The 14,795-nt window shown below is 47.5% G+C and overlaps 1 protein-coding gene across 1 annotated transcript in view; it reads left to right on the top strand.

Moving 5' to 3' along the window:
• Positions 1-13,088, top strand: part of lrrc75bb (leucine rich repeat containing 75Bb) — a 28,205-nt gene extending 15,117 nt beyond the window's left edge. The window contains exon 4 of the mRNA XM_033989853.2: positions 12,450-13,088. Coding sequence (XP_033845744.1) covers positions 12,450-13,059 — 610 coding nt within the window. The 3' untranslated portion in view covers positions 13,060-13,088. The remainder of the gene's footprint in view (positions 1-12,449) is intronic.
• The last annotated feature ends 1,707 nt before the right edge of the window (positions 13,089-14,795 follow it).

Below are 14,795 nucleotides of genomic sequence, written 5' to 3'. Positions count from 1 at the left end.
GTGTCTTTGCCTTTCTGCGCTGTGCTCATGTATTGGTCCATGTGTCCACTTATCTTAGCTGTGATGATGCCTGACATGAGCTTCCATGTTGTGGAGAGACAGGTTATTGGCCACCTTAACATCCTTCTGGATCAGGATCGTACGCCCCTTGGGTAGCCATTCAGGGTGAGTCCCATTCCTTAGCAGCTGTTATGGTGGTATCCAAGCAAATGGCATCCTTGAAGAGGAAACAAGGAAAGCCACGGCCAAATACCTCAGACCAGTAAGGCAAGTCATAAGGAGTCAGCTCAATGGAACAAGACCCGGGCAATAAACATCTACGTCATGCCAGTAATCAGATACCAGCAGGAATCATAAGCCAAAGGAGAAATATACAGACCACAGACTTTAAGACCTGAAAGCTCCTGACCATTCATGGAGGGTTCCATCCCAGATCCAGCACACTGAGACTGTATGCAAGCTGTAAGGAAGCAGGCCGAGGACTAGTGAGTGTGAGTCCAGTCCAGGAGGAAACATCCAAGATCCTAAGTACAACAAGGACAAGGCCCCAAGAGATGACGTGCTTAGTGTCTTAAACAGCGCAGTGCAGAGGAAGAGCTGTTAGAGGAAACATCACGGGAGGACAAGTCCCTGCACGGGATGTACCACCGGAACAGAACTGAAGAGGCTGATATTAGGAAATCCTACCAATGACTTGAGAGAGCTGGACTGAAGGACAGAGGCTCATCTTGGAGCACAGGAGCCTTGAGCACCAGAGTGAGGCCCAGATCTACCACACCAGACGAGACCCAAGGTGTAGGCTGCAAAGAGGCCCCTGAGACAGTCCAACTCATAACTGCAGGTGTAAGACGCTGCAGGGAAAGCAAACATGGAGCGACATAACCAAGTGGAGCCAAAATGTACAGAAACATCTGTGCAGAGTATGGACTGGAAACCCCAAGATCAAGATGGGAAGCACCTCCAAAGGTCGTGGCGAATGATCGAGCCAAGATCCTGTGGGACAGATACAGACTGACAGAATGGACCAAACGGACACTGTGGAGGTGGATAAACAACAGAGCAAAGCCGGTGTGGGGGACAAAATGAACATCAGGAAAAAGGAACATGAGAAACTAGAGAAATACCAGGGGCTGAAAGAAGAGCTGGAGAAGGCCTGGTGAAGGCATCAGTGGAGCCCGTGGTCATTAGAGCACTCGGGCAGTGACCCCCAAACTGGAGGAGGCTACAGCAGATCCCAGGAAAAACACCAGACATCTCAGTCCAGAAAAGTGCAGTACAGGAACAGCAAAGATACAGTAGAACCTTCAAGCTCCTGGGTCTCTGGGAGAGGACCCGAGCTCCCGAACCTTTTATACTATAAAAGATAATTTGAATTTATAAAAGATAATATGGATTTTTATTTTATTTTATGAGAGTCTCATTTGAACAACATATTTAGTTGAGATTGGATGTGCTATGAAATCTTTGGGGGAGCTATGGACGCTCATTTCCTGCAGCTTTCAGACAGATAGAGTAAAACAGAAAAGTGAGGAGGAGGTTTTAATGTTATTGTAATTGTCATAGAATTTCAAATTAATCAGGCTTGTATTTTTTTCCTCTGCGCTCAAATTGCCCCTGCAGCACATCTGAAAGAGATTGGACTTGGTTTGCAGATGCGATTTGATTACTCATCTTCGCTGCGAGGCAATAATTGGTGCAACGCTCTCCAGAGAAACTGCAGCCGCCAGCCGTCTCCAGGAAAGACTCCAGCCATGGAGCTCATGAAAACATCCAGTGTTTATACTGAGTTTATACTGCGTTTATAGTTATACGATCAAAATAGGAAGTGATCATGGGTTGCGCTTCCGACTCCATCGACTTTGACTCTAATTCACTTTACGTTGAAAAACTGTGTCGGCTCTCTCTGTAACTGCTGCTGCCAGACTCGTTTTGATCAAATGTTTGTATTAACCTGCTCTACGTGACCTTGGGGTTTTATTTCGCTGTTCTGTTTGTAACTCAAAATATGAATTAATAAGAATCAAATCAGGTTTGATTGACAGCATTGTTAAGCACCAGATTGGCTCTTTGGTTGCTATGATACTAGGTCAGGATTCCAAATATGGAGCCTGGATCCAGATTAGCCGCTATAACTGCTCCAACCTCGAGGAGCTTCATTTGGAGCTGAAGCTGTGGTGACGTCACACTCACAGTCCACTTCATCATACAGTCTGTGGTCCCCACATCGCCATGAGGTGCACCCTGACTTTGACTCAGCCTCTGACCTCTGACTCACCCACGAGCTCAGTCTCTGACCTCTGACTCACCCACGAGGTCAGCCTCTGACCTCTGACTCATCACGAGATCAGCCTCTGACCTCTGACTCACCCACGAGGTCAGCCTCTGACCTCTGACCTCTGACTCTACTAAAGACGTTTAAAGCTCCATATGTGACAGAAGTGCAGAGCTTCGTGTCGTTCTGAGCTCAGACTCCTGAGTCTTTGAGTCTGTTTAACACGAGCACATCCTCACTGTGAATAATTAAAGGCTCCCTGCTGCTGCATCAGGAGCGTGAGGGGGTGGAGCGGGGTCCCCCAGAGCCCCCCTCCCCATCAGGACTGTGAGGGGGTGGAGCGGGGTCCCCCAGAGCCCCCCTCCCCATCAGGACTGTGAGGGGGCGGAGCGGGGCCCCCCAGAGCCCCCCTCCCCATCAGGACTGTAAGAATCTTTTTTTCAATTGTAATTGAACAGACAGACGCTCCACCTGAACAGACGCTCCACCTGAACAGACGCTCCACCTGTACAGACAGACACTCCACCTGAACAGACAGACGCTCCACCTGTACAGACGCTCCACCTGTACAGACGCTCCACCTGTACAGACGCTCCACCTGAACAGACGCTCCACCTGTACAGACGCTCCACCTGTACAGACGCTCCACCTGAACAGACGCTCCACCTGAACAGACGCTCCACCTGATCGTACAGACACTCCACCTGAACAGACGCTCCACCTGAACAGACGGACGCTCCACCTGAACAGACACTCCACCTGAACAGACGCTCCACCTGATCGTACAGACACTCCACCTGAACAGACGCTCCACCTGAACAGACAGACGCTCCACCTGAACAGACACTCCACCTGTACAGACAGACGCTCCACCTGTACAGACAGACGCTCCACCTGATCGTACAGACGCTCCACCTGATCGTACAGACACTCCACCTGAACAGACGCTCCACCTGATCGTACAGACACTCCACCTGAACAGACGCTCCACCTGAACAGACAGACGCTCCACCTGTACAGACAGACGCTCCACCTGATCGTACAGATGCTCCACCTGAACAGACAGACGCTGCACCTGAACAGACAGACGCTCCACCTGAACAGACGCTTCACCTGTACAGACAGACGCTCCACCTGAACAGACGCTCCACCTGTACAGACAGACGCTCCACCTGTACAGACAGACACTCCACCTGAACAGACAGACGCTCCACCTGAACAGACAGATGCTCCACCTGATCGTACAGATGCTCCACCTGAACAGATACTCCACCTTAATATACTACAGCCTTAAGTGAAACATGTATGTGTGACTATTGTGTCTTTTCAGTGTCTTTCCACAGTGTGTTTTCACAGTGTCTTTTCAGTGTCTTTTCAGTGTGTTTTCGGTGTCTTTTCAGTGTCTTTTCAGTGTCTTTTCAGTGTGTTTTCAGTGTGTTTTCGGTGTCTTTTCTCAGTGTCCTTTTAGCTCCTTCTGCTGTTTTATTTTCATGTGTAAATTTGACACTTGTCTAAATGTGGAGCAGCCGTCTCCCTCTTCCTTTGTGGGGCTGGATACACATCAGTTCCCAGTGTGAGGCTCAGAGCTGGAGCCGTGCATTTGAATGCAGCTTTGGTTTCATAAGCACAGTTTGAGATGGTATAGCTGCAGCCGACTTCGGCGCACTCCCCCGTCATGTACTGTTATGTAATGTCACTGTTTCTATGCATTTAGTTTTCCCTTTTCTCCAGTTTGTCACATCAAATCAAATCAGCAGAGAATTTATAGCTGTTTCGTGGCGTTCTTCACAGTCCTTCTGTACTCCTTCTGGCTTTGTACTGGCAGCACAGTAGTTATCTTTGGCTAAAGTCACATTATATTAGCTCTAATCCATGTCACTTTCACGTGTGTTAATTCCACAAAGACAAGGAGAAAGTTACAATTTGGTCCTTTTAGTTTTAACCTTATTTTGTAGACCCTCCACAGGGAATGGTTCAGGTCTTTAGTGTGACTGCAACGTCAGACGCTTCTTTAGACTTTTATTGCTTCTTCAGTAAAAAAAAAAAAAAAAAAAGAAAACACAATAATTCATTGTGTTTTCTTTAGAAAATACATTCTCCTAATCTGTGTAGATGATGTGTCTTCCCTGTCACTCCGTGGTCCTCCCTGTCGCCCCGTGGTTCTCCCTATCGCCCCGTGGTCCTCCGTATCGCCCCGTGGTCCTCCGTATCGCCCCGTGGTTCTCCCTATCGCCCCGTGGTCCTCCCTAACCCCCCGTGGTCCTCCCTATCGCCCCGTGGTTCTCCCTATCGCCCCGTGGTCCTCCCTAACCCCCCGTGGTCCTCCGTATCGCCCCGTGGTCCTCCGTATCGCCCCGTGGTCCTCCCTAACCCCCCGTGGTCCTCCCTAACCCCCCGTGGTCCTCCCTATCGCCCCGTGGTTCTCCCTATCGCCCCGTGGTCCTCCCTAACCCCCCGTGGTCCTCCGTATCGCCCCGTGGTCCTCCGTATCGCCCCGTGGTTCTCCCTATCGCCCCGTGGTCCTCCCTAACCCCCCGTGGTCCTCCCTATCGCCCCGTGGTCCTCCCTAACCCCCCGTGGTCCTCCCTATCGCCCCGTGGTTCTCCCTATCGCCCCGTGGTCCTCCCTAACCCCCCGTGGTCCTCCGTATCGCCCCGTGGTCCTCCGTATCGCCCCGTGGTTCTCCCTATCGCCCCGTGGTCCTCCCTAACCCCCCGTGGTCCTCCCTATCGCCCCGTGGTCCTCCCTAACCCCCTGTGGTCCTCCCTGTCGCCCTGTGGTCTTCCCTGTCGCCCTGTGGTCTTCCCTGTCGCCCCGTGGTCCTCCCTAACCCCCCGTGGTCCTCCCTAACCCCCCGTGGTCCTCCCTAACCCCCTGTGGTCCTCCCTATCGCCCCGTGGCTGGAGCTCTTGTGAAGTTTGGCAGATTGATGTCACGGTGGCTCTGGAGAGTTGGGTTAGAGTTAGCGGCGCAGCTGGGTTAGCTGTATTCAGTTTCTCTGCACTAATTAACATGTGTATGAGTCACTGCTGAGGAGTCATGTGATCTACTTTTCAACCAGATTTAGATCTTTAACGATCTCCCCCGTTTCATTTTCTCGGTGTCAGCGATGCCTCTCCGTTCTATAGTCACATATAAACTGTCTCAAATGTTCTGCTCTGAGCCTCTGCCCATTGACACACAATTTTAATCAGAGCATGTGCTAAATGTTTCACTGAAATTTAATCCAAATGAGCTTTGGAGCAATTTTTTTCTTCCCAGAAAGTGTTCCATTATCCCCTAAGAACCGAGAGCACTAACCACTTTCATGTTTCACACAAAAGCGCAGTATTGAAGTACTGCTTAGCTCACGGCTTCTCATTACAGCCTCTCTGATGCTAAAGTTAAGAAAATGGAGCAACCCAGACTAAGAGTGGAAGGGCCCAGTCTAAAAGGGCCCAGTCTAAAAGGGCCCAGACTAAGAGTGGAAGGGCCCAGACTAAAAGGGCCCAGTCTAAAAGGGCCCAGTCTAAAAGGGCCCAGACTAAGAGTGGAAGGGCCCAGACTAAAAGGGCCCAGTCTAAAAGGGCCCAGTCTAAAAGGGCCCAGACTAAAAGGGCCCAGACTAAGAGTGGAAGGGCCCAGTCTAAAAGGGCCCAGACTAAAAGGGCCCAGACTAAGAGTGGAAGGGCCCAGACTAAAAGGGCCCAGTCTAAAAGGGCCCAGACTAAGAGTGGAAGGGCCCAGACTAAAAGGGCCCAGTCTAAAAGGGCCCAGTCTAAAAGGGCCCAGACTAAAAGGGCCCAGACTAAGAGTGGAAGGGCCCAGTCTAAAAGGGCCCAGTCTAAAAGGGCCCAGACTAAAAGGGCCCAGACTAAGAGTGGAAGGGCCCAGTCTAAAAGGGCCCAGTCTAAAAGGGCCCAGACTAAAAGGGCCCAGACTAAGAGTGGAAGGGCCCAGTCTAAAAGGGCCCAGACTAAGAGTGGAAGGGCCCAGTCTAAAAGGGCCCAGACTAAGAGTGGAAGGGCCCAGTCTAAAAGGGCCCAGACTAAGAGTGGAAGGGCCCAGTCTAAAAGGGCCCAGACTAAAAGGGCCCAGACTAAGAGTGGAAGGGCCCAGTCTAAAAGGGCCCAGACTAAGAGTGGAAGGGCCCAGTCTCCAGAAGAATTTCCAAGAATTACATGGATATGGTATTATCACTATTTACATGAATCCTGAAATATGTGTATATCATAGAGACCCACATGAATCTTTAAGCCGTGCAGTAATCTGAACACTTTATAGCTGAATAGTTTGGATTTATTAGAGATTACGTGGTTCTTATTTCCTCCTATATATCAAAAAGCAATCGCACAATCTGGTCTTTTCTTGGCTCGTCTCAGAGCTGACTGTAAAGCCCAGCGGTCTCTCCCACTCGTGCCCACAGGCGCAACACTTCGGATCAATGCAGGGAATAAACAAGTCCAGAGCCCGGTGTTGATGAGGCAGACATCGATCCCACAGTCTGCTGGAACGCCATCCACTTCCACTGGTTTCACTTTCATTTCATCCACTGCTCACTCAGTCACATTTACATCATGAAGCAGAGCTCATTAATCTCTCTGGTTCACTTGAAACATTGGCTAATTTAATTAGCAACAGGGATTGATAGAGGGTTGATAGAGCCACATTTTGCCTGCATTTTGTATATTAATCATTACCAGGAAGAGAAAACTTAAGTAAGTGTGTAGGCCAACAGGAAAACACTTTCAAATGCATTAAAACGACCAGCACATCCGAGGGAATGTCACATATTGTAGATTTTGATGATGTCATAATCTCAGATGGAGCTGAGTGTGAATTTGCACTACCACAGACAGAATAAAGAAGTGGACTAAGCAAGTGTGACATCACCCACGTTTGGACTTGAAACGAAGCTCATCGAGGCTAGAGCCTGTTCTATATTTGGAATTTTGACTGTGAATATCATAGCAACCAAAGAGCCAATCTGGAGCGAGGCTGTTGAAGGTAACGCCCCTTCCTGCCCACACCGCTGGTTTAGCAAGTGATTAGCAACGCTGTCAATCATAACTGTTGCTAACGCTAACAGGAGCGACCTCGGGGACAGAAGGACCTGATTTGTCTGTTATTAATGTTCATATCTTGATTTACAGACACAATAGTGAAATAAAAACCCCAGGATCATGTAGAGGGTTAATACGAACATTTAAGACCAGAATGAGTCTGAAGAGACAGAGAGAGGAGACAGTTTTCTCTGTAAAGTGAATTGGAGCCAGACAGCTAGCAGGTTAGATATGTCCATTTATACATAGTCTGCTAGCAGGTTAGCTGTGCTCATTTATATATAATTGAGGAGCAGTAGCCTCCCCTAGAATGGTCAACCCCATAGCTCCCCCAAAGATTTTTGCCCCACTTTCAGAGCACATCTGATCTTGACTATAAATGTTACTCACAAAGAGATTCCATCGTAAAAAGAATTCCATATTAGCTTTTATAAGTGACCACAGGGGCTAAACTTAAACTTAAAAGGCTGATCCTGAAGCCCATTTCCACTTCCCACACATAGGTCTAAATGTAAAACACTATTATTCTTGCCCCTTCTGAAGGATCGGCTGTTGATGTGTGGATTTCAAGGCTCATTTGTAAAGTGCATTTCCCCAGTGAGAGTGGAGCCTCCGTCACACCTCCTGCAGGACCCGACATGTTACTCATTCAAGAGAGTAAATGGAGGAGAACGAGAACGAGATGTGGCACTTTACAGGCCTGTAATGGCTTTGGCTTTAACTCAGTCCGGTGCCACAGTGAGGAAGGCTCAGGTTATGAGAACAAGTGTTCCCCGAAATGTCCAGTTTAACTTTGACACATAAAGATTACCTAGAAAAGTTAAAGCTTGAGAAACTAAATATAGCAGAATGCAATTACATAAACACAAATGTATTAAGAACATTTGCTCAAAAAACAACAAGTAAACGTAACTTCATCCTCTACATCATCAATAACACCTGTCACTATCACTATTTCAAATAACATTAAAAAAATATGTTTATTTTCAAGACTCTGAGAATCCAGTGTGTCTGAAAAGTTCAGTTTCTTGGGGTTCAGTAAAGCGCTCTGTACAGTAATGACACAAACTGAGAATAGGACCAGCAGAATGTCAAACACTATATTTAGACCATGGTGGTCAGAGCTGAAAAGTCTTTGGTAATTCTTTGGCGCCTGTTTTAAACAAGCTGTGGATGTAAAAAAAAAAAAGAACAAATGAAAGAGAACACAGACTGGTTCTGCTGATGTCACAGTGTTTAAGCCAAAATCTGAGCACATGCAGCTTTAGTGAACCGCATTAATGATCTTAATGGCTGTCAGTGGGCGGGGCCTTTGGGGGCGGGGCCTTTGGGGGGATACTCAGTCATTAAGAGTCTGATGTATTGTGAGATACAGTAATAAATGGTATGTGTCTGGAGCGTCGGCTTACACAGCACAGAAACATTTAGTTATTTAGTTTAGTTCTTATAAAGTTTAGGAGCAGAACTGGAGCCTGTTTAGTCCAGATCACACAGTCTGAATGTGCGAGTGCTGCTGGGGGGAGGCTGTTGTCAGATTAGAAGCTACGGTAGAGCTGGAACTTTCAGTGTACAAACAGCATATTATAAAACCAAATATCTGTGCCATGTAACTTTTTCTGGTGGTGAGTTAGTTTAATGCCATACTGTGGTACATTCCAGACTTAGAACCACAAAGCAACATGTTTTGGACCTATGGGTGCTGCTTGTCAAGTGAACACAAACGCACATTGCCCTATCGACTTCCTGAGTCCCGGCGCTCTGAAGACCTTTCCGTCGGTCCTCATTAGAGGCATATTGGCTACTTTCTACTGAAATCTTTAGTTTTCCTGATCCCATTGGCTGTGGTGGGTTTTGACAGCCCTTAGCCTCGCTGTTTGACTCGTTCTTTTGGGCTTTACATAACTGTGAAGGAGCAGAGACCCTGGTTCCATGTGCAAAAGTTAACAAGGTCCCTGTGGACCCACACTCCATGAAAGTAATTACACAGTGCTCCCCCGACCCGGCACATTTATCCTCTCAGTGTCTGGTCCTGCAGCTGTGCAACTTCTAAGGAAGTCAATGCTGTTAAGGAAACCGGGGGACACGGCGGTATACCACAGACGTGTGGTATACAGCGTGGCGGTATACCACAGACGTGTGGTATATGATGTGCGGTATATGACACGTGTAGTATACAACACACCTCAGTATACCACAGATGTGCAGTATACAATGTGGTGGTATACCACAGACGTGTGGTATATGACACATGGTGGTATAAGACACACATGTGGTATAAGACACATGTGCGGTATCAGACCCATGTGCGGTATAAGACACATGTGCGGTATAACACATGTGCGGTATAAGACCCATGTGCGGTATAAGACCCATGTATAAGACCCATGTGCGGTATAAGACACATGTGCGGTATAAGACACGTGCGGTATCAGACCCATGTGCGGTATAAGACACATGTGCGGTATAAGACACGGCGGTATAACACATGTGCGGTATAAGACACGGCGGTACAACACATGTGCGGTATAAGACACATGTGCGGTATAAGACACGGCGGTACAACACATGTGCGGTATAAGACACATGTGCGGTATAAGACACGGCGGTACAACACATGTGCGGTATAAGACACATGTGCGGTATAAGACACACAGCGGTATAACACATGTGCGGTATAACACATGTGCGGTATAACACATGTGCGGTATAAGACCCATGTGCGGTATAACACATGTGCGGTATAAGACACATGTGCGGTATAACACATGTGCGTTGTGAAGATATGAGCGCACACGACTCCCTCGGAGGATGGCAGCGACATCAGAGGCAGCGGGCCATGTGTTTACTGCATGTGCGGATGTGGGTGGAGGCTGGTGGTGCTGTGGGCGGATGTTTAATGTTTGAAAGGAAGTCAAAGGCGCTGTGTATGTCATTAAACGAGCATTAGCTCCGCCCCCTCAGTCACGCTGTGGTTTGATGGAAGAACACCAAAAAGCCATTGCTGCGGCGCTCATGTGTGCACAGGTGAGAGATGAGAATACCCCCACCCCCACCCGCCCCCACCCCCCGAGCCCCCCACCCCTCGTCGCCAACAAACGCTCTTCTCTCCGAACTATATTTAGAACACTCGGGTAGTTTCAGGTTGGTTCATTACTCAGCTTCTATTCTATCAGGAAATGGATTTTAAATGTTATGGAAACTTTTTCTTTTCATATAAATAAATGTGATTATGGTAAAGGCTTGTTTTTGATGCTTTTCAGCGTTTTCTGAATTAGAAATAAGAAAGCAGACAGGCAGACAAATGGTTTATAAACGTGATTTGATGTTTTGTAAAGAAAGCTTTTGCAGACGTTAGCATCTGTCGCTAGTCCCTTTTGATTGATGCAGTGAGGCATGTTCCCCTGAGCTTTAGTCTGTCCGGACCTAAAATGTGTCAAAAAATGAAATGCAGAAAAAGCTGTAACTTATTGTAAACTGTAAACCTTTGTAAATGTGTATTATGATGTGGTGCCCTCTGGTTGAAAGGAAAACAGCAAACGCACAAATACACATCTGCAGGGCCCGCGGTCTGACGTGTCAATGAACAAACAAACACGACGCAGGTGAAATTTGGAACAGGCCAGTGCGAGATTAGAAAAGGAACTGCAGAAATATGTGGATCTGAGAGAGATGATTTACAGCTTCTCCTGGGAATCGATAACACTGTGAATCAAAAGCATCGCAGGACTTTTCTTTTCCTCCAGGGAGAAAAGACGAGGGATGTAAAGAATGTTACCTGTCAATTTATGAAGGACAGGGAAGTAAAGAAGGAGCCCTGAGAACAAACAGAGGAACAAACAGAGGGGCTTTACACGGGAGTTTAATGACCAGAACAAACAGAGGGGCTTTACACGGGAGTTTAATGACCAGAACAAACAGAGGGGCTTTACACGGGAGTTTAATGACCAGAACAAACAGAGGGGCTTTACTCGATGGTGGTGACTCTTTTAGTTGATGTGCTGTTTGGGTTCGGCTGATTAGTGCATCACTAAAGATGAAGAAGCTTCTTTTAAGCTTCACATTTTGTTCATCGATCTGAAGTCGGTCCATGATTAGCCCCGTATATAAAGCAGCAGATCAAAATACTACTTTAGGTAAATGAGTGATGAGGGAGGAGTTCTATGACATGATTAAACTCTTTTGTTTTACACTGGAGCTGGAACATTAAAAAGAACCAGCCCCAGGACGAGTGCAGCCATCGATAATGTAAAGACAGAATTTGCCTTTCGATGTGTCGTGAGTCCTGGTCTACGGGGGGTGCTCCTGGTGTCTGAGGACTGCACATGGGGCTCTATAGAGGACTGGACATGGGGACATGAGGCTCTGTAGAGGACATGGGGACATGGGGCTCTGTAGAGGACATGGGACATGGGGCTCTATAGAGGACATGGGGACATGGGGCTCTATAGAGGACATGGGGACATGGGGCTCTATAGAGGACATGAGGCTCTGTAGAGGACATGGGACATGGGGCTCTATAGAGGACATGGGGACATGGGGCTCTGTAGAGGACATGGGGACATCTGTGCTTCAGTCTTTCTCATTTAAATCCTTCCTGCTCCTCTTCAGTTCTTCAGACTATGATCATTTATGGCCCATAAACCGTGTGCCATAAAGACGCAGGACCAGGGAGGCGTGGCCCGACTGTGGATCCTCGTGTGTGATTTTTAAACCAGCTCTATTGTTCTTGTGTCTCTATAGTTCTAATCTCTGACACTCGTGGATCATTATGTTATAATTTGCACATTTTACGTCTCAATATTCATCCAAAAGGACTTAATAACGCCCAACGGGAGCTGACATCATCACAATAAAGAGCTGAAAATAGAACAAAGAAGAACAAAGTGAGCCGCGATGGGAAGAGTACTTTGAAAATGTATTTAGTTACAGAATACTGCACACAGAGTACTGCATTAAAATGTGTTTTGTAAAGTACGTGGTCCGGTCAGAGTACAGTACTCTGAATACTCCAAGTCACTTTTAAATTATAGAGTAAAGACACGACAGAGGATTAAAAAAATCTTTATGTTTTCTTCACCATTTGCCTTCAAGAATATTATGAGCAGGATTAACCTAGTTATAATTTTGTGTTTCAGTTTGAAGACTACATTGAAGATGAAGCTTTCGGGTGACGTGGTTAATCTCTCCGCCATCCCGCTGTCAGGTCGGGACATCCAGAAGGTGGCGCTGTACCTCCAGAGCAGCAGCGACTCCGTGTCTGCTGTGGACCTCAGCTTCACGGAGCTCCAGGATGACGGACTCCGCCTCCTCCTGCCTTCCCTCGGAGGTATGCCCAAACTCACCATCCTGGCCGTGAATGGCAACCGCTTGACCGCGTCCATCCTCAAAGACCTGTCCGACGCCGTGAAGGACCCTCGGACGTTCCCATGCTTGGCCTGGATCGATCTGGGGAACAACGTGGACATATTCACCGTCCCACAGCCTCTGCTCGTGGCTTTACGCCGGAGATTTGGTTTACGCAGCAGCCTCCCCACCATCTACGAGTACAGTGAGACACACTCCTTCAGCGGTTTCAGCCCCAACATAGAGACGTCAGTGGAGGAGCCCAGTCTGTATGAGGAGGCGGAGGAGGAGGAGCGCGAGGAGGAGCGCGAGGAGGACGAGGACCGGCTGGAGCTTCGGGCTTGGGGACTTCAACACCAACCGACCTCCAGAACTGTAGCGGTGCATTTCAGTGGGAGGTGATGGTCTGTTCCTCACACTGTGTCTGTGAGCTGGTGTCAACGCTCTCAGGACTTTCAATCAGTGGAACTTTAAAATACGTCAGTGATGATGAGCGGGTGCCCAAACGAAACCCCGGAGCCGTTCAGTTCTATTTATAAACTGAGTTCTATCCAGGGATGTCAGACTTTCCAGTGATGTGAGTGTTGTGCATCCTCCAGTCTCTTCAGCAGTAGCTTCGGGATAAGTGCCTTTACACAAGGGACACTGTGGGGGACGACGGGGGGAGGGGCTCCAAACTGCCCAAGAGCATCGTGGGTTATGAACTCGTCTTCCGTCATTTGCTCGAGAAACTGTACTGTGAAATATGTAAACCCCAGTGTGCTCTGTCAGTGTAACGCAGGAAACTGATTTAAACGTAAACACATTTGTCATGAAGGGAGAGTTAGATGAAAGTTGCTATTTTAAATATAGTTTTATTCATTAGAACTTGTCATAAAAATCTGGGTTTTTCTTTTGTTGTTTTAAACTAGTAACTCAGTGAAAACCATAGACAGTATAAAGAAGAGGACTAAGTGAGTGTGACGTCACCACAGCGTTGGGCTCCAAATGAAGCTCATCGAGGCCGGAGCAGGTCCAGAGGATAATCTGGAGCCAGTTCCATATTTGGAATTCCGACCGTGAGTATCATAGCAACCAAAGAGCCAATCTGTCCATCAAACCTGTTGCTAACGCTAACAGGAGCGACCTCGGGGAAAGAAGGACCTGATTTGTCTGTTATTAATGTTCAGATCTGGATTTACAGACACAATAGTGAAATAAAAACCCCAGGATCATGTAGAGGGTTAATACGAACATTTAAGACCAGAATGAGTCTGAAGCAGCAGAGACAGAGAGAGGACAGTTTATATAAAGTGAATTGGAGCAACAAACGCGTTAGCTATGTCCATTTATATACACAATTTATGGCAATAAGTAATAACTCTGAAAAAGAAGAGCAGAGTTTATTGAAGTTCAGTTGTCACGTAATTAATGCCATGAGAAAAAAGAGGAGATTATGAGAGAGAAGATGGTCCAGGTCATCTCTGAGGGAAATCTCCTCTTTATTTGATCCATCAATCTGTGGAGGTGAAGAAGGAGGTGTGTGGAGGTGAAGAAGGAGGTGTGTGTAAACTTGCTTTTTGTGAGTATTTGAGCTCCTCGTGTGAAGAGATGAAGCTCTCACTGTGGTCTTCCTCACTGTGGTCTTCCTCACTGTGGTCTTCCTCACTGTGGTCTTCCTCACTGTGGTCTTCCTCAGACGCAGATGGGGAACACAGAATCTCTTTTACGCTGCAAATAGGACCAGCCCCAGATAATCCCGCCAGGCTATTTATAGACCCCCCCCCCCCCCCCACAAGCAACAGGAAGGAGGCTCTGTTTAAGACGAAATGAGGCCGTCTCCTGATCACTGCACCTCCTCTGTGTTCTGTGTTCTGTTCTGTGTCAAATACACTTTACACTGCAGACGTTTTAAACATAGAAAAAATGTTGTTTTGCTTTTTCAGGGAACGTGTTGTGTTCAGGAGCAGTGGGATATCAGGGCTTTGTTTGTGTATAATTAGTGTGCGGCTGTGGAGTAAACGACTTCCTTTGACGGCACAAATCAGATGTTTTCTCATTTGCACATTAAGGGGGTCCCTGGACGCTCAGAGCGTTGTGTTTTATGGGCCGTTACAAGCGTCGGACTTTACATTATGACTCATAGGATCAAATAGACA

This window comes from Periophthalmus magnuspinnatus, chromosome 23 (genome assembly GCF_009829125.3).
Source record: "Periophthalmus magnuspinnatus isolate fPerMag1 chromosome 23, fPerMag1.2.pri, whole genome shotgun sequence".
NCBI classification, from domain to species: domain Eukaryota; kingdom Metazoa; phylum Chordata; class Actinopteri; order Gobiiformes; family Gobiidae; genus Periophthalmus; species Periophthalmus magnuspinnatus.
This window is presented reverse-complemented; position numbering and strand designations above follow the sequence as displayed.